The sequence below is a fragment of the Tinamus guttatus genome, unplaced genomic scaffold (genome assembly GCF_059628265.1).
Source record: "Tinamus guttatus ecotype Peru unplaced genomic scaffold, ASM5962826v1 Tinamus_guttatus_pri_ptg000083l, whole genome shotgun sequence".
Lineage (NCBI taxonomy): Eukaryota > Metazoa > Chordata > Aves > Tinamiformes > Tinamidae > Tinamus > Tinamus guttatus.
Window position 1 is genome coordinate 2835140 of NW_028288617.1, and position 25254 is coordinate 2860393.

General features: G+C 37.7%; 1 protein-coding gene across 3 annotated transcripts in view; it reads left to right on the top strand.

The window, feature by feature from the left end:
* Positions 1-25254, top strand: part of MID1 (midline 1) — a 177614-nt gene that overhangs the window by 102591 nt on the left and 49769 nt on the right. Inside the window, exon 3 of one of the 3 annotated variants that reach the window (XM_088520230.1) lies at positions 9440-9523. The exons of the other annotated variants lie outside the window; for them this stretch is intronic. Within the exon in view, the coding sequence (XP_088376356.1) occupies positions 9440-9523 (84 nt within the window). The remainder of the gene's footprint in view (positions 1-9439; positions 9524-25254) is intronic. 3 annotated transcript variants of the gene reach the window in all.

Consider the following 25254-nt stretch of genomic DNA (forward strand, 5'->3'; position numbering starts at 1 on the left):
TGGTTAACCTGTTGTGAACCAGGACTTCCAAATCCCTCTCCACGGAGCTGCTTTCCAGCAGGTCAACCCCTGATCTGTACTGGTGCCTGGGGTTATTCCTCCCCAGGTGCAGGGCCCTGCACTTGTCCTTGTTGAACCTCAGGAGGTTCCTCTCTGCCCAACTTTCCATCCTGTCCAGGTCTCTCTGAATGGCAGCACAACCCTCAGAGTGTCGGCCACTCCTCCCACTTCTGACTGCTGTAGGAGTTTTCTGAACCACAGGTGCATTCAGATCACAGCGCTTAGCGTGTTCCCTGCACCATGATTGTGTCTGTCCTTTATGAATCCAGTTCCTCATTTATATTGGTTGTGCTCTTGGAAATGACACAATTTGATCAGTTTCCCTTGGTGTGTGAGGCTCATGTGCTGAAGCAATCTGAAAGCATCAGGAGGAATCCACTGCTGAATGCAGCTCTATAGCTCAAGATAGTGGAAGTACAAGATTATGACGTGAGGCTAAAGTAGCACTTGTCTACTGTTGGTGATGGTGATAGCCATCTTATTCCAACCAGCAACTTATTCTTCGTGTATACAAGAAGAGAATAAATCAAACTCTGTTACTGGCCCTGATACTGCTTGTGGAAATCAGAAGAAATCTTGCTGTTAATATGGGAGTAGGAAATTGGCCTTTAGCAGAATGACTGATTGCGAGATATGGGACTCTTTTTATGTAAAGTGCTATTTACTACTTTTTTTTTCACATCATGGAAAAAAAAAAGGTTGAGAGCCAAAAATCCCCAGGCTATCATTTAATGTTTAAAATAGGTTTAGTAAACCTCTTATTTTTTATTGGAAACCTGTAGTATGTTGCAGCTCTCATATTGCTGGAGAAAAAAAAGCAAAAAAAAAGGTAGTGAGGTAAAACATGGGCTTTTTATGTCTGGGGACTTGGCAGAGGATGAACATTGTAGCCTCAGTTTAGCAGCTGGTATACAATTGGTGATTTCACAAAGCATCTTTGCAATTTGGCAGCTTTGTTTGTAAGAAACCTCAGGAATAAATGAGCCTACAGTGAATTACTTTACCCCATGGAAACCTGCCTCTGTTGGTCAGATTTGAAGTTAATTTAGTCAAAGAATTGCAATTTCTTCTGTGCTGTCCTGTGTCAAAAATGACCTTAGCTGACTCCATTGACCACTGCACTAGTACCATAGGAACTGATGCCTACATTCATAAAAGATTTGCAAGGATTAATTTGGGTGTGTCATCTGCGTTTTGAGAAATAAAATTGTGTATCCACTAAGGAACATTGCAGCTTAAAGCATGTACTTAGACTGAACACTTATTTAAGAAACTAAACGCTAAGTTCCCATGAACATTGTCCTGTGATCTAGATATCTAACTGCCACTTATTAATTCTTCTACAAGCCTTAATAACACCATTGCATTTTTTTTCACATATGTCATTGCTGCTTGTGTAACTGTCTTTTAAACCTTTGAAGTACTAGATTTTTCAACATAGATTTTTATTGTGTTTTTGTTCTGGAGAAAAAATACGCATATATAAACTTTTTTAGTTTACCATTCCTTCTATCTACTGTTTTGGTTTAAATTTTTCAAGGTAGAGAATATGTCTCGTCTGCTTTTGTGAAGATCCATGTGCACTTCTACCACACACACTGATTGGAGGCCTAATTCTAAGACAAGCTGCTTATTTACAAGGTCGTACTATCAGGATCAGGATCAGGACCTCATAATGTATGCAAATTTTTAATTTGTGAATATTTGACACAAATGTTGCATCTATTTATACAACAATGCAGGATTATAGTTAATTCAAGACATCATGATCTAAGGTGGAAAAAAGGCTGTGTTTTTAAATTGAAGTCAAATTTTCCATTGGATGCACATAGTTAAGTATATCTTATTCCTAATTTGAATTGGTGTAAAACAGGATTTCTGTAAATACAAGCAATCCTCTGTACTGTTGCTACTTTGTTGGCCTGAGCAGATTTGCATCTATCTCATATTCCATTCTCAATGTAAGATTGTTAAGTTATCCTGGGCTCATTATAGCCATCATTGAGGACAAATACAGTATCTGTTCCATGTAACTTTAGCCAGTTGATAGGTAAAACAAACGACATTTATCCCCAGTGGACCTTTACTGAAGTCCCTGATAAATCACTTGCTCCAACAGATACTACAATTTAAAATACAGCTTTTGAGCTTACGGCACACCTTTTTAACCACAAGTGTGACTAACTTTGCTAGCCTTGTCATCCAACAAGTTTTAGAAAAATGTTGTTTGCTGTAAGTGTTAGCAGAAGTATTCTGGCTAACAAAAAACCGCTTCTGCTCATACCAAACCTAAAATAAGCTTCAGAGGTCAAAATGAGTTAAAAAATACTAGCTTGTGAATTTTACCTTTACAGTTAGTTAGTTACTCCCCTACCAAGGTCACATCATGGTATAGCATCCATTACACTTAGGAGAACCTGTCCAACTCAGCCTTGCAGCGCTTGTTTTGTATTTCTTTAGTAGTCATGATGGCCAAGTGCTCAGAGGAGGCTTATTTGCTCTGATGCTAGTATAAAATTATAGAATCAGAGATATGTTTCTTAAAAAGTGCTGCATCTTTTGAGGCTTGAGTTTTTAATTACAGAACTTCACTTTTTTTTTTTAACAGTTTTAAAGTATTGTTTCCCATTCGTTAGGAAAAAAGAAAAAGACACAATTTGCGAAATCTTTATTCTGTCTCCATTTAGCTTTTCTAGACATATGCATTGAGTAAATTGTGGCATTTATCCATTAGTCTTCGCTAAGGACAATAGGACATTGTATGCACCGCCTTAATGGGTAACGTGTGTCTTCCAGTGTGCTTAGGTCCCATGAGATAAGTGTGTTGGGACCATCACCTGGAAGGAGTCACAAAGCACTGGCGTATTGCTTGCTTTTGCCTTCTTGTTTGTGTATCCATGCCCAGACTAGGGATTATATCACCCAAGCGGACTGGTGAGATAGGAGAAACAGAGAGAGGCTTTATGCAAGGCATAACCAAGGTGCAGGGTGTTGCAGCGTGATTATGATAGCAATGGTGCACAGTGAGGAGCAAATACTATGCTGCATTTTGCAGTACCTTTTGAAATAGAGCATTTAAAGTCTGTATGTATCATCTCAGTATGAAATACATTACCTTTTTATGAAGTGAGAAACATGAACTAGTAAAAAGCAATATAGCATGACAGTCCATTATGGTGAAAATACACAGTACATAATAATCTGTTTCCATTTTCAGTGATACTCCTTGCAGGAGTAAGGGCCACTCATATGAAAGTTTACAGGATAAAGTCCAGGGCTGCTGTTTCAAAGCACAGAGCAGAATTGCTAAATACTGTTAGTCTCCAGGATTGCATCCAACCACCATTTCTTTACCACAATACAAGAAACAAGCCCAAAGCATCCCTTCCTCTTGGGTCTATTTTCCACTCCATATTGAGGCTATATAGACATGGTAGAGAACAGAACATACTCATTTAAACATAGGGCTGGATAATGCAGCACAGATTAACTTGAAAATGATAAAAAATAGCAAAGATTTTTGCAAAGATTATATCCTCTAAATTTCATCTTATTCTGGGTTTAACTAAAAAAAAATGAGTCTTAAACTGTTGTCTGTGCCAGGATCCATTTAAAGCAGCATCCATTTACAGTTAGCATTACCGTGTCTTACAACTAGTAATTACAAAGCATGCCCCAAATATATATCCAACCTGAAAATTAGGGGGTGCACCCCGTTACTACCTGTTAAACTATTTGCTCTTCCAAGTTTCCAACAGAGTTTGCAGTAGAGATCACAGAGATCATGCAGTCTTTGTGGAACAGTGATTTGAATTGCACCTGAAAATAAACTCTTCGAAACACTGAACCATCATGATTATTACTCTGAGAATTTTGGAGATTGAAAATTAGCTGGGACTTTATGTGAAAGATATAGTTACGATCTCCTGATTTTTATCCAGACTTCCCTTCAGAGTTTGTATTTCAACAGAACTTACGCAGAATAGTAGAACTTAAAAGAAAAAAACACAGAATTGAATTGAAAGCAATGCGCTACTATAGAATTTTAGAAACATCCTTTCAGTGTTGTACTGTACTACCCTCTAGAAGCACTTAAAAATCTTATCTACTCTTTTATTTCTGGGGAATGTCCCCTGAGAAAACTTAGTGTTCATCACACATGCTCATCACCAGACCTTGAGATAAAACTTAGCTTTTTATCTTGAGCCGGTAGACAAATATGAGTATCATGCTTATATTCTAACTAGTAAACAATGTTGAAAAAAGCGTTCTCAATTTGTCTCTAGTTTTCATATTTAGACTTACTATTTTATTTCACAGTCTTCAAGTACAACTACAAATGAAGAAGCTGAACAAATATTTTATTTGTAGTTATGTTAGGTAGAAGTATCTTAAAAGTCTGACAAGGACTTATGCTGTGGTGGAACAACTGGAAACTTCACAGATAGTGAATGTTGCAGTGTGACTTGCTGTGGAAAATCTCAGGATAAAGTACAGGTAGATCAGATACCAGATTTATCTTTGATCAAGAAGCAAAAGGATCAGAAAAATAGTGATATAACCATTCCTGTATTTTTTTTTACATATAAGGCATGGGGTAAGCATTAGAAAGAGTTACTTATTTTAACAGATAAAACCATTATTAAGTTACTCTTACAAAAAGCTAGGGCAGAAGGAAAGAAAATTGTATAGTCTCTTCACAATCTTTTAATATGTAGTAAATTATCTTATATTCTATAATTGTATCTACTGTCTTATATTCTCTCCTATTCCTCAGCATTGAGAAACAGATTTAAATTAAATATATCCTAATGCCTGGGCATAGAGCCATTTTTAGTGCTGTAATTCACTTGAACAGTTTTTGATCATTTAGGAACCACTAACTGAATCTCCTCTTACACACATTATTAGAGCACACAGATTCAATTTTCATTCTGATATAAGCTTCCAATACAGGCTTCTTTTTTTTAATATATACAAAGAAAAGAATCAGTTCAGAGGTTAACCCTGCCTATTCTTTCAATAGTGGTGTTAAGAGAGATCTGCAGATATTACAGTGAAAGGATTGTGTATGTGATCTGGAGCAACAGGGACAGTTGGGAATTTAGAGATGACCTTTCTACTGCTATTATTTATAACTGTTGGTAAATAGATTTTTTTTTCTTTTCTCCAAGAATGTCTCACTTTAAGCAGAACTTTTTTGCAGAGACCATTCTCAGATGCCTGAGGGGAAGAGAAAAGAGAACCATCTCCTAATAACCTTTCCATTCTTTAGTGACCCTTAGGGAGAACTTCTTGTCAGAAGATTAGAACTATTCGTATAATATGTAAGTGGAAATATATATGCAGGAAATCTTTGTGAAAGAGGATGATAGGGGCTGCATGTTCCAGTTTCAGTCAGGGAACTAATTGACACTCAGAGCAACTTTTTCAAATTTGTAATATGGGATGCCAAAGTTTATATGTATATGTCCCATTATATGCTTAACTATTTATAAATAATTAAACCACACATGACATATGAACAAACAGACCATACATAAATATATTCATATATATTCATACACAATGAGAAGAATAATTATCCTCAATCTAGTAAAGAAAATACAGCCCATTATACACCTGTATATATACACATTTATAAATATGCAGTTATATACTGTTGTTATATATACAGTTATATCCTGTTGAAAGAATCACCTGGGGCCAAGAAGAAATGTTGATATTAAAGCCTACAAGCCTACTTTCTAGCTTATCATCATGAATTTTCTGACCAGTTAATGAGGTTATCTTTTTACCATTACTCTTACAAAGCCTAACATATTCATTCATGTTTTCCTAAAATATATTTAGCCAGCTGTAAGTTTCTTCATATATATTTTTCTCATACTTTGATCGTTAAATCATGTGGACCTCTTTTATCAATAGCTGCAACTGTTTCCTTGTCTCCATCTGTCTACTGTGCCCTTTAAAGCTGTCTTAGGAGAATGCGTATCTAAGAAATTTATTTCCAAGAGTTTTGGTGCTCTGACCTTTAACAACATTTGTGGAGCTTAATATCTTTCTCTGTGAGTCATATCTCAGCATCTTGTATGCTCATGCAGTCTTTCACGCCAGCTTGTTTGGTTTTAGCTGTTGTTATTCAGATCCATCAGGAACAAGCAGAGAGGTGGAAGGAGATGGTGGAAAAACAAGCACAGCATGAAAACAAAAATAAGAATCTGTGGAGTCTGGAGAAAATCAGCTGATCACTTCGGTTGCATAACATACATTCACAGAGGCCAGTTCATTTCTTTGGGATATTTTTGAAGCCTGAGAAGCACATATATATTTGCATGTGTGTTCATGTAGATCATTTGTCTGAAACAACTGGTTCCATATTCTCCTCATTCCCCATATGGACTCCTATTCTTGCCTCCTTTTGGATATTTTTGATTATAGCCTTGCTTTGCTTCTCTTTTTGCATCCTTATGCTGTCCGGTGTTGGTGTTTCAAATGTTGCTTCATCTATGTTACTTTGCCAGCACTTTACTAACCCCTGTTTTGATGTCCCATAAACCTCATGCTTCCTTTAAACATCCCTGTATTGTTACTTGTGCTGCATTTCTTATGCCTTTACTGTCCTCATCATTTCCTCGGAGCTACTAGAGTTTCCAAGTACAAATCCATTTCTCCCATTCGATCCCTGTAGCTAGAGCAGAACTTGGTAATTCAGGACACAGCTACTTCAAGCTTCCTCACTTCAGTGAGGTTGGTATTTCTGCATGCTCAGAATATTTGTCGTTTCTCAAAGAGCTCAAAAGGTATTGATTCTTCAGTTTTTCAATGTTAACTTTTTTGCTTATAATGTGTAAGTACTTTGTGGCAGGGACTAAATTTGTTTTTTTTTATTTTATTTTATTTTATTTAAACTCTACAGCAGGAGAGAGAAGAAAGAACATAATACAGCTCATTTGCTTATAAATTGCTTGTTTTATTCACATCCATTGACTAATTTGCTTTTTTGTCTTGCATATTAAAATATATTAAGTATTAGATAATGTAGGGAAAGTTTAATAAAATGTTAATAGTTAATAAAACACTGCTTGTTTAATCAGGGATACATAACATTTTAACTATAAATATTTAGGCTATTTCTCTAAAAATATCATTTTTTTTTCAAAGCACACTCTATGCTATTTAAGTATAAAGTTCATAATATAATTTCAACCAACTATCACTCATGATTAATCTGTTGTTGATCTATGGGTTATGGGTAATTATCATTATTTAAGCTTCAGCCTAAATTCTTTAACATTTAAATAAAGTAATATTTGATTAGGTATCCCTGGAGGGGAAAAAAAAAAAAATGCTTCAGTGCTTGGCTCTGCCATTAATTACCACGAATTTCTTTTAACGTCACAATTTTTCACCGGTGACATTTTATTTCCAGATAAGTGTCTCATGCACTAAAGAAAGGAGGGGTTTCTAGCAACCTTATCATTCAGTGTTTTATCCTTTCCTCTTTGTTAATAATTAGTATAATAACCAATTTCCTCAATATTGATTTATTTTGTTTTGTGTGGTGAAGACCAGCAAACCTAGAAGAGCTTAATTTGCCTTAGTATTCCTAGCATGTAGCCCCAGGTTTCCCCTCGTGCTCTGTGGATTTGTTTTCTCCTTCTTTGCAATACTTTCTTGAAATCCCTTTTCAGTACCTTATCCTTTCCTTATGTTACCGACTTCCAGAGTGGGTGTCTCCTGCTTGGTAAAGCAGCAGGATGCACTGAGCGAAGTTCATGCCACAGGCTTCCTCCTCAGCAGCAGCATTGATTGAGAACTCAGGCCACTACTTAGCTGTTCATTGCAGTGAACTTTGTAGGAACTTAACATATCCAAGACTTGTTTCTGATTCTTTTAAAGCTGGACAGTTAGTTTTTGATTTGCTGTGGGAGAGCTGAAGGTTTAACAGGTAACCAAGCTACAGATGCTTGGAAAAGTGATCTTGAAAACCCTATCAGAAACAAAACTAAATACTGGCACATGATAATAAGCTTGTGACTACCATGTGACTTAAGGATGCCAAACAAAGTTCTGTTCTCCAGCTCAGAAATCTTACTTTGTCATAGCAGTTTCTGTGCCTTTTTACATGGAAGAGGCCTGTCAGTTCTGCTGTATTTTTAGTTTTCTAAAACTGAACAGGGGTTTAGACTCGACTCAGTCATAATTTCTATCCTCAAAATATTCTCTTCCTCCGCAATGCTAAAGAAGCAACCTTTTTTACTCCCTTCTCTTCCTTCCTTCTCCAGAATAGCTTACACTCCTACACAGTTTGTTTTCACTACTGCTTTATCATATTCTTTTTCAGAGAGTTGTTACTGTATTTTACACTTCTGAAGAATCATATCTGAAACATATCCACCATTCTACTGTTGCAGCTTGTTTATGTAGAAACATATGTAAGGTATAACAACATGCAAAGCAAGCAGTTCACTCTAGCTGTGATCTGACTGGTATTTTACTCAAATAGCTGCCAGCAGAATGTTTCTTGGTGTGTCAAAGTATGCAGATGCTGCCATGGGGAATTACACCAAGTGTCTCGAACTTGCACAAGATTTCTAGAAGTAATTTAGGACTTGAGGTGCCCAAAATATTGTGCTTCACGGGGACCTCATATTTCTAGTGCCTTTTAAAATTCATACCTTGTAAAAGGACTACCATCAGGTATTCTAAATCCAAGGCACCTAGAAAAGCAAATTAATTAGGCTTATAACTAAAAGTATTTTCATTTTCAGAGGGAATGCAATACTTTCAGTCATGCCCCTAATGTGAGCTCTAGGGGTCTCTAAGGAAAAGGCCACTCCTGGAACTGCCCCCACAGTGCCATTTCATAAGCAATTTCAGCTAATCTGATCCCTCATCAACAGGAGGGATAGTCACGCTTTAAACGTTGCTCACAGTTGCGTGTTCCACACTTGCACTGGGTATAACACTCGTGCACCTTTGAAAAGGATTTGTTTTCAGCAAGATTAATGTTTTGATCCCTGTGATTATGTGCTCCCATATGCTGTTGTGCTGATGAAAGAGAGGGAGCAGGAATGCCCCCTTCAGCCACAATTCTTAGATTGTTTTAAACTGCTCTTGAAATTACACCACCAGCTGCCAAAAAAAAAAAAAAAAATTGGAAGTGCTAGTCTGACTATTTTGGTGAAGGAAGTTGAAATAGAGTTCTTCCTCTACAGTTTGGGGTTTGTAAGGTAATCTTTTCTGGAGGTTTGGAACCTGTCACATACCACCTATGACTTTGCTATATAACTTCTCTTTAAAATTGCATCTCTCAAATAAAAATGCAAGGATGCAATAAACTCTGTCTGTGTCAATTCATTTCTTTCTCACCAAGGAACTAACCCAGTCCTGGAGTCCAGACTTTGCTGAGAATTCAGAAGCTGTGACAGTATCACTCTCTAGTGCAATGATAGGCCAGGTAAGGAGACCTGTATTTGTAATACAATTTCCTGAACACAACCATATGTACATCCAGTAATGTGTACATTTTCAGTGACCATGAGAAATAAATACTGACAGTGTCAGATGATGGAAGCAATTGGGGGCATGGTTTATTGTTCTGTAAAGTGGAGCATGTCTTTTGGCCACATATGTAAATTTAAAATAGCACCAGATCTTGGAAGGAAAGTAAGACATATTCACAGCACAGTTCCTCATGCCAGAAATTGTAATATATTAAAATAAGCAAATAAAGCATCATTAAATGATTAAGTTCAATACATTAGAAGTATATTAAGTTGCGGTTAAGATGGCGGGTACACCTCACTCTATGACCTTCTGAGAGCTAGCACTGGTTATGGAGTTGTTATATTCACTCCCTTCCTCTCTTACTGTCACATAGTATCATATAATGACTGTGCTTTATCTTTTTCTTTAGCAAGTTTCTCCTAGCTTTTAATATCACAGCGTCTTTGAATAACAGTCAATCTGTATCTTTTATATTGTATGGAGCTTAAAGGAACTTAGTGAGTCAAAATCATGTGGTGCTGCCTGTGCTAGGAAGACCGGCAACCCTTCTGCAGCTTGTTTTTACTGCTCTGCCACAGCTCATCACCTCCTCGTATTTTTCTGGTACAACTATTTAGGGGCTGCACTGCAAATGGGACCTCATATGCTGGTTTAAAGTATATTCTCCCTCCTTCCTCGGGCTAAGGTGTTCCCAGGGCTGCAAGGCTTCCCCTACACTTTATTCCTTAAGGAAAAGCGTGAGTCCCAGACTCTGTTACCAGGAATATACACTGACTGTGTCATGGTTCCCTCAGGCTTTTTGCAGCCGCTCTTCTCTCTCCCGATGAGAGTGTAACATGCCTGGAGTGCAAGAAGTGCCTTTCCATTGCTCGCCTGCATGGTGCCTGGCACAGCGGAGACGCAGGCAGGATCTGTGCACTCCTGTCATGCAGGGAGCAGCAGGCAGGCATCCCAGTCACCAGTGGCACCTAGGAAACCCCTCTGTGCACTGCCCCAAGGCCAGTCTTGCACCACCTCGCTCTCCGCAGAGGTAGGGTAGTATTACCTTTTTCCTTTGATAGGTGGAGGAACTGAAATGCTCGGTGCTATGAAGTGGCAAAGGCCAGAGAATAAACATCACTCCTGGGAATAAAAGTCAAGCAAAAAAATTATGCCAAAGCTTGCTCTGTAGTTTGTTTTCTGTACTCAAAACAGTGTGGCTCTCATAACAACACTTTTTCTTTGCCAGATATTATCAGTCAGGAATGTTTTTCCTTAGACAGATATCCAAGAAAGTAACATAGTAAACCTTTTATTTTAAGAAGGATATTACTGTGCATAAAGATGTATTCCATTTCCAGAATTTCTTAAAAAAATCTTTAGAATTAAAGAAACTCTTGTTTTGCTTAAGAGTTTTTCACAGGGGAGTTTGGACTTGCTCGTATATGTCTGTGTATATTAAGTCAGCCATTCAAATTTCATTCAAAAATACAAAAGCAGTTTTCGTTCCAGGAAGTAATTTATCCCTTGAATAAATATGTGCATCTCCCTGTTTAAGAGAAATGGATAGCACTGGGGAACATCACACTTTTGGTATCTGGCTGCTCTTGGAAGTCAGTAGAGAGAGTTAGGTTGTAATTAGACTTTCTTATGTGGGCGTACTTGTCTATGGATGTAAGACAGGCAGACAGACGGATTGGGTTATAGCAGTATTACAACTGCTAGAAACTTTTTGTTGTTGTTGTTTTGGATTATTTTCACCGGGTTAGGCTCATGTATGAGAGAAAGGGAAATAAGCTTTCAGTCCCGAAACCCAGGTCACTAAGAAAAGTGAGTGTTTGCCAGAGATTTTCCGAAGTGCTTGTGATCTCAACTTGCAATAGCAATTAGAAGTCTAAGTCCTTTTGAAATCAGTAAGAATTGGATATGAACAACTTCTTCAGATTTCAATTCTCAATGCCTGGCTCTCCAGTTGTTCAGGAATATCTCACAAGGAACATATTTGCATTTTCAGACTACGTACCTTTGGAAACATGAGTCAACTCTTGGAGTCTGCTATAACTCCAACTGCTTCTTCACCTGGTTACGATCCAGCTCAAGGCCCCAGAACTGAACTGACATATAGAAGATGCCAGCTCTGGTATAGTTGGGTCACAAATACAGCTGGGTTGAAATAGCATCGATGGCTGGGTTATATCTAGTAATACAGATGGGACTCAAACTCAGCGAACCCCACACATCTGCAATAGCATCCTAATGTGCAGACAGAGCACTTGATAGGAGAGTCTTTCACTTCTTTTCAAGAATGAGACAGAATGGTGGCCTGTGGTTGGGCACAAGTTTCAGTGTCCTGGTGGCAGGGCCCCATGGCACAGGGAGTACATGGATGCGGTGACAGCAGAGGTAGTAAGGCTGGCTCCGGGATGGCTCCCAGCCGCACAGCTCACTGCCCAGGAACATGGTGTTCTGCAAGGGGGCTGGCAGCCTTGGGCCCATTTCATGTGTCCCCTCCAAGCAATACGCTGCAAATCCCCTCCTGGTGCTTTCTGTTCTGTTTTCTCCCTCCTAGGGCAAAGTTGTGCCTTTGTAAATCCTCCACTTCAGACTTTTCATTATGTTTGTACTATAAAGGTGCTTGACCAGCCTGTATTAGCTTGAAAGCTCAGTGGACTTCATGTTTTTAATGTAAGCTCCTAAATGACACGTGCAAAAACTAGTAGAGCCTTAGGCTCGCATGTCAGGTTAAGTAGCACAGACTCACCCATATAATGTCTGTGGGAGATTCGTCATGCAAAATCTAACAAGGTACCTTATCTGTTTTTCAAAGTAAGTGTCAGTGGCACAATTTGCAGGGACATACTCTCAGCTGACATATACAACTCTGTCAGAGTCACAATTTATATCAGCCATAGATCCAATCCTTAAAAGCAGATGCTTAAAATTATAGATACTTTCCAAGGTAGTAAGTTGCTATAAGCCAAAATTGTCATATATTTTTTTAGGAATATACATTTCATGTAGTAACTGGAACACAGAACTGCTTTAGTTTCTCCTATGACTGGAATGTCAAAATGAAAAATGAAAAAAAAAAAGGACAAGAAAGATTAAGAAATCCACAGTCTTCTATTTGAATAACTTATTAAGAAGAACACTAAACACTGTTCATAGCTAAATCTGATGACATGTTGCATTGTATTACTCATTATACTTAGTTACAGGTTATAGGAAAAACTACTGTCCCTTAACACCCTGCTAAACAACAGAGAACAAATATCTGTTGCTTACACTGAAATATCCTTATTGGAAGTGGGAACAAAAAATTAACATTACAGCCTTTTATTATTTAAAAGGCTAGATTAGGAGAACGAGCACTTAATTTTCAACGAGAGATGGCATGAAATACTACTTAAAGCGTATTCAGTAGCAAAATTCATATAAACAGAAATCACAGTTTGGTAATTTTGAGGAAAAAAAAGATCCTTTGGTATTTTCATTTTTTTTGTTTCCTACAAAAGAGAAGCATTTTTGGAGGAAGTAAATGGACTGTTTATGATGTTTACTACTCACTTTTTGCATGTAAGCAGAATTCCAAAGGCTGAAAAAAGAATTACCAACAATGATTAAATGCAGAATGTTGCCTCTACTGGTTTCTTTTGTGTGACTCTATTGTAATATATGATTGCATTTCTGCTGGCAGATGGAAATATTTTGCTAAATGGGAAAGTAGGGCTGATATCATAGGAACCATTTGAGAATTATAAAAATGCTGTCTGTAGTTTATTCTCTGTCAGTCCACACAAAGGCCATATTAAAAGAGCAAATTATTAAGCCTGCAAAATTAGTCATGTAGAGGTCTCCACCTCTGGAGGGAGGCTCATTTCTAATTCCCATTTTCTTTCCGTAGACTCATTCTTTCCCTCTCTTGACATGCAGTTCTAGTCTCTTCGTCCACTCAAATCTCCTTTTCCTTTTCCAGTCGTTTTCACTCAGCATCTGTGCCCTGTGATTCCCATTTCCCCAGTTCTACGTCTGTATTAGTCCCAAACCTTTTCCACTTGTTTTCACTCTGCTGGGCCCTCCATGGTCCCTCATCTGACCTCAGCGAGCCCTCTATCCCACATGCCAGCTCTTTGTTCTCAGCTCTTCCCTCTCTCATTTCTTGCCCAGGCACTGTGCTCTGCTAAGTTTATTTTCTCAATCCGAACTGCTTCCCATTACTGCAGTAATTATTACTCCTGTATGCAGATTATTCTACTAGTGCCAAGCTAGTGCCTATTCCCTCTCCTGGTCTTCTTATTCCTCATCTCACCTTATCTTTTAACCACCTCCACATCTTTCTCATTCTTGGAGTTATCATCTCCAGTATGTACTCTGCTTTTTTTACCCTGTCACTTCCTTTACTTTCCTTTTCCAAAGAGCTGCTCTTTGTCCACTTCCCTCTTTCTGGCATCCATTCAAGGTCCTTCCGAGCACCCTCTTCCACCCTTCAGCCTCACCAGCAACATTTTTTATCCACTGCTGTCCTTCAGTAATCTTCTAGGCCCCAGGTCTTTGTTAAACTCCATTCTCTGCCTCTCATCACAATATAGCCCTTGGTTGGAACCCTAAGGTTGGAAGGGACCTCTAGAGGTCATCTAGTCCAACCCCCCTGCACACGCAGGGTCACCTAGAGCACGTGACACAGGACTGCATCCAAGCGGGTTTTGAAGATCTCCAGAGAAGGAGACTCCACAACCTCTCTGGGCAGCCTGTTCCAGTGCTCTGTCACCCTCACTGTTAAGAAATATTTCTGTAAGTTCCTGTGGAACTTTTGGTGCTTCCATTTTGTGGCCATTTCCTCTAGTTCTGTCGGTGGCCACCACTGAAAAGAGGCCCTCCCCGTCTTCCTCACTCCCTCCCTTGGCATTTATATACACTGATTAGATCCCCTCTCAGCCTTCTCTTCTCCAGGCTGAACAGGCCCAGCTCCCTCAGCCTCTCCTCATAGGGCAGATGTTCCAGGCCCCTGATCATCCTTGTAGCCCTGCGCTGGACTCTCTGCAGCAGTTCCACAAGTATCGCTTGGTCCTGTGTGACCCTGGGGCTTGGCTCATGTTGACACTGTTCAGAGCTTTTAGCTGCTAAACGATGATGTATGTTTTGTGTTTTTTTTTTTTTTCCAGATTTTGGCTAGATTTGGGACAATTGGCAGCAAAGGACAGAAAGACTTATAATTGGCACAGAAACCTCCACTGCTAAATTTCAAGTCCAGATTTCAAAGCACTTAAGTAGTAGAGCAAGACTTGTTATCATTGACAAGCAACATCATTCTCCTAGCCTGTTTCATGAAATTAGCTAGTTGTTTTGGCTGACATTTTCATGAAAATAAAAATTAAAGGTAATCAGTCCAAGAAAACTCTTTAGCTGGAAAAATTCATCTGGAACAACTAACGTTTGGCATTGTTGTAAGTGAAATCAGGATCTAATAATGGGAAATGTGAGACACCCATAATCGTAGGTGAAACTACAATCCCTGCTGATATGAGTAACAGCTTTGAAAAGTATGAAGTATGTTCTAAATAGTTAAGAATAAATTGAGACTTGAGTTACAGCTCTGGAAATCATCTGATTCTTCCATTCAGCTGATGGCTGAATTTAGCCCTTTGTGCATAACAAAACTTCTGCCTTTTTAAAATTGCTGCAGGCAGGCATTAGAATTTCACAGATTTTTAAGGCCAGACATGACCACTGTAATTGAAGAATCTGACCTCATGTACAACAGAGACTGTAACATCTTACATACTGATTCTTTTAGGGCACTTAAAACTCACAGTTGAACAGAGAGATATTTGTCAGTGCACCTGCATCACCTACTCATATGCATATATGGGGGCAGGGCTGTTTCCTGAGCTGTATTTCAGAAAAAAATAGTTGAACCTAGTGATGGTAATGACATGACTATATCTTAATGGGAACACCACTAGCAAAACATTCCAATTAGTGGGGGATGTACTGAACTGAAGTAAATGGATTTATGTGATGATCAGCCTGGTGTGAAATTATAAACTCCATTGTTAGTATCAAAATGTCTAATTAAAGTTCTGCTCCAGAATAACACTCGAATTTTTAACTCTGTGGAACTAAGCTGAAAATGGCTTCAGCCTTTTGCAAGAGTGCCAAGGAAAAATGAGGAGCATAGAATTTTTAGCTTGCATTTTTGTTATTTTTTGCATTATTTCAGTATAAAGTATTATGTAGTATTTCTTTCTCCCTTCTCCAGTCTTTTCTTTAACTGGGCTTCCACAGGATATCCTAATTAAGAGAACTCTACTGAATTGTACCCTCAAAAGAATTAAGGATTTCACTTTGGCTAGGTGGCATTTTTGACTGTGGAAAAAAAAAGTACAATTTAATGGGAAAGAGAAAAACAGGGCAGCCAGTCTATTCAGGGAAAGCCGAGAAATAGGAACAAGATTTATATAAGGATTTGTAAGTAATTTAGATGGTGCTCTTTTCTTTCCTCTTTTCTAATACTGGATAATACTAAATTCTTGTAATTTACTGTATACTTCTCTGTGAAGCAATGCACACATTTTGAGGCTTTTTCTTCCTTTTGCCCTACAGCTCTCCCATTGAGCAAGCAAAATTTAAAAGTAGCTAAAAGCAGGCAGGAATCTGTCCTCTCCACTGATGGGTTTCAAAATTAAAGCTCTTTGAAACTTCCATGCCTGTCAGTGCAGCCCAGGAGCACTAAATACCAACTGTCTGTTGCCACATGCTGACAGACTGAGTCTTGAATAAAGAGTGACAATTTGTCCACCCTTGCTTAGAGTGCCCAACCAAAGCTGAATGGACAGTGAAAAAAGGCCCAACACATTTTTCTTTTTAGATTATATGCAGTGTATTCAGTAGAGGGTGAATATGCCTTTGAGTTCCAATTCTGTGCTATTCACCATCCCTCAAGGCTACCCTGAAAGTTGAAATCATCCCTTCATAAATTACAGTCTTTTTCTTCAAAACAGATTCCAGATGAAGTAGAAAAAGTGTGATGTTTCTGTAATTGTACACTATCTAGAAAGTTTATTTTTTATTGAAACAGGATATCCTGTGAAAGATACAAATTCAAAGAATAGATTAAATGAAGTTAACTGCAGAAGATATGCAGCCACAGTATACAGTCATGTTTTAGAAAGTGTGTGTTAAATATTGTAATCAAATGTATAAACGAAGTTGGAACCTATGTGCTATAATGATAGGCATATTAAGTATGTCTAAAAAAGCTCACCAAAATAAAATAAAATAAAATAAAAGCTTACTAAAAGCTTACCAAAATCCAAAAAGCTGATTTGCTTGAAAACTGTCCCCATAAACATTTAACATGAAATGTTAAATGCATGCATATTCATTAGCTCTTGATACTTATGTAAAAAGTGTAAAATGCAAATTTCAATGGTACCTGAAACATCTCTGAAAATGTCTCTGAAATGAAACAAGCCAGGCTTGTATTTACTTTGAAAACCATCCAGCAGGTAATACCATGCTCTTGATACATATTGTAACACTCATGTAGGAACTAGAATTTCTCTAAGGACTTGGAGAAACCCAACAGGAATTACTGAATATCCCTTTTCACACATGGGGTTTTAAAAGGACATTGAATGGGAAGCCCATAATATGTCTTTGAGGTGCTATTTTTAGAAATCTATCTATCTTGGAGGTATTTATCCAATGAGTTTTCAATTTGATCATATACTGATGAACTTTAACAAAGATAATATGCATCCTCGAGTCATTGCTTTTGCTGTTATCAGAAACTATATGTATATTATTTAGAACAAAAGATAGACATCAAATATGTTTGTACTATTCTGACAACAATAATTAATCGATATGCTAAAAGTGCCTGGATTACCAGTCTATATATTCGTATATCCCAGCTGGCAGATGGTATCTGTAGCTAGAGAGTGCAAATTCTTCTTAATTTTTGTACTGGTTCTGATGACTCTTATTCAAAACCTACTTTGTTTTTTTGTTTGTTTGTTTGTTTGTTTTGGAGGGAGGAGAGGAGGATCAAAGATATTTGATCTTATGGAATTTAAATAAACTGAAAAGGAATGATCCTAATACTCATCTTCCATAAAAGGAAATGAAATAAGCAGATGTAAAGTACAACCTGCTACTGTTCTGTCTCTGTTAAGAAACTGAGCTCAATCAATTGTTATTTAATAATTACTTAATTAACTAAATTCTAGGTTTTTAAGACTTCATGGATTTGGAGTTTCATTTGTTTATTTCATTTGAGGGTAACATGGTTACTATGGAAACAAAGAAATGGCATGGCTTGAGCTGCTGTTAGCTTTGGGAACAGAGAGATTATTACATTACATTAAAGATTTTGAAATGTAGAAAAATATCCTTACAAATTAACAAATCTTATTAATTTTATACTGTAAATATGGGAGATATGAACCACCCTAGTAGAAACAAATGAAAAAAAAGAAAGTTAATGGAGCTGTCATTTCAATATTCCATAATATTTTCTAGGATATGCAATTATTCCAAATGGAGTTCACCTATCCTGCTTCAATAGTTACAACAAAGTGATGGGCTTACCATGGGCTCATGGGCTCGCTTGCTTTTCCTGTCTCCATGCAACTGTAAAGCACATATACATCCAGAAGCAGAGAGGCAATTGGGGAAATAGAGCTGCTCTTGGTGTCAGCTATGCAAGCAGTATACGGCCCATTCCTCCTGCCACTGCCTCAACTATTTGCACAATTATTTTCCTGGCCATCTCATGGAGTTGCGTGTTTGTGCACAGGGCAACAAGGCATTTGTGCTGAAAGGAGGCGTGCAAGCTTCTCCGCCTGGCAGACCCTGACATCCCGAGGTCTGACAAGGGTTTTGCTTTCCGAACTCTTGGTGGTACAGGAAAGAGTGTATCAGGACAGCATGAATTAAATAGATGTCAACTCTCTTCTCCCAGGCATAGCTCACCTTGACTTTTATGTGACTGTATAATGTTCAAACAAGAGAAAACATTTGCATAATTAAAATCAGCTCAAACGGGGCAAAAAAGTTCTAACTACAGACATAAGACACATTTAAGTAGAATAGGAGCCATAGCTAAGCCATAGGTTGGTCTTATTGCAGTATTTGCTAAGACACATGCATACTCATGTGCACACACACACACACCATTGCAATAAAAAGGCATAATTGGCTATGGACACAGATGTTTAATTAATAAAATATTTCATAAAGAATAAAGGAAATAAAAGGAGCAATATCTCACAAGGTGTTTTAAAAACTGTGAAAGTATGTGAAATCAGGTTCAACTTTGAACCAACACTGTGTGACCTCAAAATGTTATTGCTAATATACAGTGCACAGATAAAGTCCCAACTTCCCAATTATAATATTTGCACATTGCACTTTTTTTTTTTTTTGCCTGTTACTGAGCATGTGTGAGTACCTACGCAAATACAGGCTTGTCTGTGCTTTTTTTAGGTAACTAAAGAAAGAGTGATTCACACAAAACTGTCTTGACTTTCCAGAAAAGTGGACTTAAAAATTAAATCCCACATAATGTGCTGGGTGAATATAGTCTTTTCTCCTAAGAAAACTTTGTCTAAGATCAAAATCAAAATAAGCTGATTTAAGGCTCAGAACAGTTATCTCCATAAATTGTCATTTTTTATAACTTCCAAAAGTGTTATAAAAATCATGTAATCAGCTTTTGTTCATGTTTTCAGGGGAAAAAGTTTCCTGGCTTTGATAGTAGTGAAAACTTCAAAGGTTGTGATAAATCAAATGAACAATTTGTCCTGAGGAAATCTGTGTAAATTGGTCACGTTATCTAAATGTGTCAAATGAAATGTTAAGAGATGTTTCTCTCCAGAAATAATTGGATTTGCGCATCTCTCTAGATTGTTAGTCATTTCACTAAAATGCAGGGGCATATATTTTTCATGGCCTGAATGTCCGAGTGATAAACGATGAAAGCAGAATGGCTAAAGCTATATTTGATTTGTTTAGGTAGGCTGATTTGACTTTTTCCAAATTTTAGCCCACCTGATACAAAGATGATCGGCAGCCCATGTAAGACCAGCTCAGTTCTGTATGTCTAGTTTAGATATGCTGATCTGGGTAAGATGAAAGGTTCTAGGATTCTTTGTAAGTAGTCGTTCAAAGGTAAGTCAGAAGACTTCATTAGTCACACATGAGTTTCTCTAGGGGATCATCATTTTTGAATTTGGTGTTTTGGAGGAAGAGACAGGAAATGGCACTTAAAATTCATTGCATTTTTTCTCATATTTCTAATGTTTTGAGGAAGAGTTTGGGTTATACATATGATTTGCTGTTCTTCTAGAAAAGGAAACTAAGAAAGCAAATACTTTATTCTCTGTTATTCATAAGTATTTTGTTCTTAATTGAGCTGTAAGGAAATTCTAGGATATATCTGTACACAGAAAGGGATTTGGTTGTCGATGCTTTAAAGGCTGTCTCTCCTGCCCATTTCTCAGTCAAATTGGGACTTCTGGCATTCAAACAAAAGGCCAAGACAAAGCACCTTATCTTTATTTGATTAGTAAAATGTAGCTAAATCTCTCGAGATCTGAAAGCACAATAAAACAGAAAAAGGAAAATTCAAACTCAGAAGCTTTAATATAGAGCAAAATGTTGCAAAAGAAGCAAAAGATAGATGAGCCTGAGCATGAATAGTGTCAGTGTGAATTCTTATATTTATTTGAGATTCTTCCCAAAAATGTCTTTTTTTTTCTCTCTCTCTCTAAACATGTCCTTTGATTGCATATTATGTGATTTAGCTTCTGGCCAAACTACATCTTTTGTTTGTTTGTTTGTTTTTTAATGCTATGCTTTAAATGGCTTTAATGACCAGATTTCCTAGATACTGCTTGGAAAGTATTGTCACAATCCACTGTCAGGCAGTTTAACCTCATCTATCCTTTCAAGGTCTATGTAAACTGCCGCAAAGAAAAATGGTAAACATACTTAGAATATAATTGTGTAACCTCAAATATTAACAAAGTGGAGCTGATCTGAGTTATGGTTTGGCAATTTAAAAATGCTTTACTTTCATAGGTGCACAATAAAAATAATCTAAAAGAGCACATGGTCCACAATCTTGCAAACATGCCTCCTTAAGCTAAAATTTATGACTTGGAAGTATCCTCATGCAATTGTTTGTATAAATATGAACAATTCATTAGTTCATACTGATTTATTAGTTCATTTTAGTAAAAATCAAGCACATCTGTTAGTGTCTGCCACACTGGTGTTTCAGTAAAATGCAGAAGTCCGTAGTGGCCTCCACATTTCATACATGTTGTCATGGGCTATTAAATAATTTGTTTTCCAGTTTTTGATCCCTCAAATAATAGTTGGATTAACAATGAAATGATTATTTCATTTTATTCTGAATGAGTATGAACTGCAGAAAAATAGTGTCTTAGGAAGAAAAGTGTATACTGTTCATAGAGCTTCCTTGGCTATAGCTTGCTCACTTCACCCTGAGAGCATTTCCTTGAGCATCCAAGTTGCTTTCAGACTTCTGCTTAGAAACTTTTATCACAGCAACAACCAGCAACCAAATTTGACTCAGGTTCATATATGCATATATATACATAGAAAGAGGTGAAGGGTGCATTGCAGCAGCAGTTAGGCTAGCTAGAGCATAGCCAATGTAAAAGGGGTGACGCACGTATGTACTTTGAAGGTAAGAATGGTGAAGGAGATAAAGATGATTGATTGGGAGCAGAGCTGAATCCACTACTGAGGTAGGGCCAGCAAAAGTCGGCCTCAAGAGCTCTTCATATTGAAGAGGATGATACTTCTGCCTGATAAGTATCTTCTTGACCTCTTTTTTTTTTCAGTTAGTAGCAAAATATGAAACAAATGAAAAGTACTATTGTTTCTTGGTATTTTTTCCTGTACAGCAATATTTAAATTATACACAGATTTGAATCAGGTTTTCTAACCAAGTGATCTTGATTTTTTTTTTTTTAGTGGTGGGTATACTTGAAATCTGGAGATGATCTGATGAAGCATTGGCATTAAGAGTTAGGCAGACAAGAACAGAAACTTCTGACATCTGAGTGTGACAGAAATCTGAAACAAAATTCAGTCCCAAACTGTGCAAATCATGATCTATGTTTTGCAGTTTATACTGAAACATCTTTCAGGACATTTACTCTACACAGAAGTGATTTTTAGCATAGAAAATAGAGCAAATGAATAGAAGAAAACAGAACTGTACACTTTTATTGAGACTGAGCTGTAACTGTGGTGAATGAGGCAATGAGCATGTGCCAGAACGAACATTAAATGAGAAAGATGCCAATATTTTTATTGCAAGTAGCCTATTGCTAGCTGGAGCTTATTCCAGTGGAAGAAAAAGACAGAGCTACCAATGATTCCAGTGGGGCAGAGACAGAATACGCGGTTGGAAAATTAGTTCATGGTTTATTCCATGGCAAAATCTGGGATAGTTTATAATCAGAAAAAAATACCATAAAACATAATTGTAAATGGTGTCTTGTTTCGTATGAGTCATTCTAAGTCAGAGTTGGGTTTTTTTGGTTTACTTGCCGCTTGCACCATGCACTTGGGCTCTCCATTTTCCAAAGGAGGTGCTAGGTGGAGGATCTCCACCTTCAGAGGATGCGGAGAGTCAAACTCAGAAACTCGGCTTTGGCTTTAGTCAGCTCAATGACCTTGCCTACCCTGCTCTTAAAGAGTAGCCAGAGAAGCAGCCGGAGACATGTTTTGTTCACAGAGGTATTGGTTTCCTCTCTGCAGAGGAACTGCACAGAAAGTTGCTCACACTTGTGAGAGCTCCGGTGCTCCATTCAGCCAAAATGCTGCACGCTGTCCCAGGAACCACAAAGTCACTGGACATCCCAGTTCCTCCAGCCATGCCAGGAGATGACCTTCCAGATGCATTCTCTGGACAGGCAATTAATATGCCCAGGTGGGCAGTCTACAGTAGTTCATTAAAGTACTGTTTTCCTTACAGAGAAAAATGACATCAGATGGTCCCAGCTGCCTCAAATAGCAGCTTCATTAGTGGCCAGCAGAAAGAGCTGGATTAGGTTTGTGGCAGCTCTAATGGTTTGCCACCTAACACAGACCAAATTGTCATAATTTAACCCGTGATAACGTTCTATACTTCTTGTCTCTGTAGCTGCCCTTCTTACCTTTCCAGCTGAGAATAGTACTGAGTTGCTTTCTGTGCATACCTTATTAGATAAAATAGGATATTTCAACCACAAAATGTAGTAATATGTACTGACTGATTGAAACCAGACTTTTTCCATGATATAAACTATTAAATAAAATACAAACTTTCAGAAATAGATAGGCAGACATCTGTAGAAGCCAGGACTTTTAACAGCACTGTATAAATTGTGGTTCTTTAGATCAGCTTTTTGCTTTCTCTTCCAATAAATGTCTTTTATTACTTACGCACAGAGCTTCAGGATGGATACTTCCCAGATCTTGCCTTTGCGAGATTAGATTAGCCATCTCATGAGCAGCAGCTCTTGTCATAATTCCTAATTTTGAATGCTTTCCATGTCTTGGGAGTTCCGAAGTGGATGCAGCCAGGATAGTACAGGACAGCTGTAGGTTAGTTCATGTTCTCCCTCACTGCACTGAATTTGACCAAAAGAGAGAAGAAGGAACTATAAACCCATTAGCTCCCCATGGTAAATTGCTACTGACATGCTTTAGAAACAGTGTGTCTGATATTTGTTGTTCTCTTTTAACACTTCAGCATCCAGTTTGACTACTGCACTGAGGTCCCCAAATCAAATAGAACTGGACCTCAAATACATCTACATTTTTTCTAATTTCAAATAGCTCATTTCTCATTTAAGTCCATGACTGGTGTCATTTATTGAAGTATTCAACATCTTTAATCTAGTTATTATTTTAGTCCTTCTTTGATTAAAGATTCATTAGAAATAGGGCTGAACCAACCCCCCAGATCCCAAGTCAAGCTGACATTTGGGTATTTTATAATATTTTGATTTAATTGGGAACATCTATAAAGTGCTGTTTGTCCTAAAATCAATTTGCTCGCTGCCTAAATTGGGAAAAAGGTTTTACAGCAGGTTTGAATACCCCATGAAAACAATATGCTTTTTCTGTTGAATTTTACATTAAAAAGTACCATCGCTTGATCTTTTCTTTTTTATATCCATTTTACATTATAATACTGAAAATAACTGATAAATGTCAATTCTGTTTGACAGTGGCATTGATAACCATGCTTCTCATTGCAGACAGAACAGTTTTTAAGGGTATATATTGTTTTTTTTACCAAAACCACTGGAGCATGTCTAAGGAAAACTTGTGCTGTACTGTGCTACATATGGAGCTCCTTCTGTCCCTCTTGACATAGGACTTTCTGATAAAATTCCATATATATTCTGAGAAATGGAGGAGCAGCAGTGAAGGAAGACTAAAGGGCAGTGCACCAAAGCAACTCACAAGGCAGGTCAGCATTACTCTAATCAAACAACACTGCCTTGGCTACGCGGGGCAAGCACCTATGGTATGTCTGAGGGCATGGCTTTGCAGGGAAGAGAGAGAACAGTTGTAGATATTCTCTAGAAAGCTGTCATCTCAGTTAATAAAGATTTTGTGTGGTCAGGAATCTGAAATGTTTTCATTTCCTTTGCTTTCCACAGAATCCCATTTAAAATAAACGTTAATACAAAACATAAGCGGCATTCTTATGAAAAAGGGAAATAGGCTTAATTTAGTTAAGATCATTTAAGTCATAGTGACTTCAAATCTGGCTATTTTATAGCATTTTAAATAAAAAATAATCTTGGACAATTAAACAACAATTCATCAGCTCCTGGGTCTTTCCCGGTGATACACTGTAATCGCTTAAGTTAAAAAAATAGTTCCTAGGAGTGTATCAGCATCAGAGCTGTTATTTCTGTTCACATAGAAATGTGCAGTGCAGCTCTGTACATTGGAGACTTGAATTCAATCATTTGTATTAACTGCAAATGTTACCATTTGCTGGTTGGAGAAATACAGGGTCAAGCATGTGTATCCTACGGAAGAGTAGTCATCTGTTTCAAGACAAGTACATAGGATAAAAATTAGTTTAAGTTTTTCCATGTGCACCTGGCAAGTCCATTTAAATAAAGACACCAAAGGAACACATTAAATCAAAATATACCCCAAACCTGGCTCAAAACCGTTCCTAATATTCTGGCAGCTCCCCTTGATTTGATTGGCAACCTTTTCAATAGATTAGACACAAGTCCTGGAGGCAGCAGACCTGGATCATAGGGTATGTCACCACAACGACGTGGAAACATAACTGGAGCACATGCAAGCGTAAATTCATTGAGTTAGCAGGAGAAATGGCTGCAGTGAAGATGCAACTTGCTAGCAACTACAGCGTGTATATATGATCTCTAGAAGTCTCCATATACTAAAGACTGATCTGTCTTGTTAATGCTGCACTGGTAGCCCTACTGTCTTGACTAAAGTAGGATATAATCATGCTTCCGCTTTGTGGTGTTTTATCCTAAAGCTCTCTCTTACTGCTGTGTAACTGTATAGCTTTTGATTACAAGCTTTAACCAAACAAGTCTGAAAACATATAATTTCTGCTTAAATTTGACCATTTGTAAAGAAGTAATGAGAGGATGGGCGTGGTTCTCTGGAAACCTG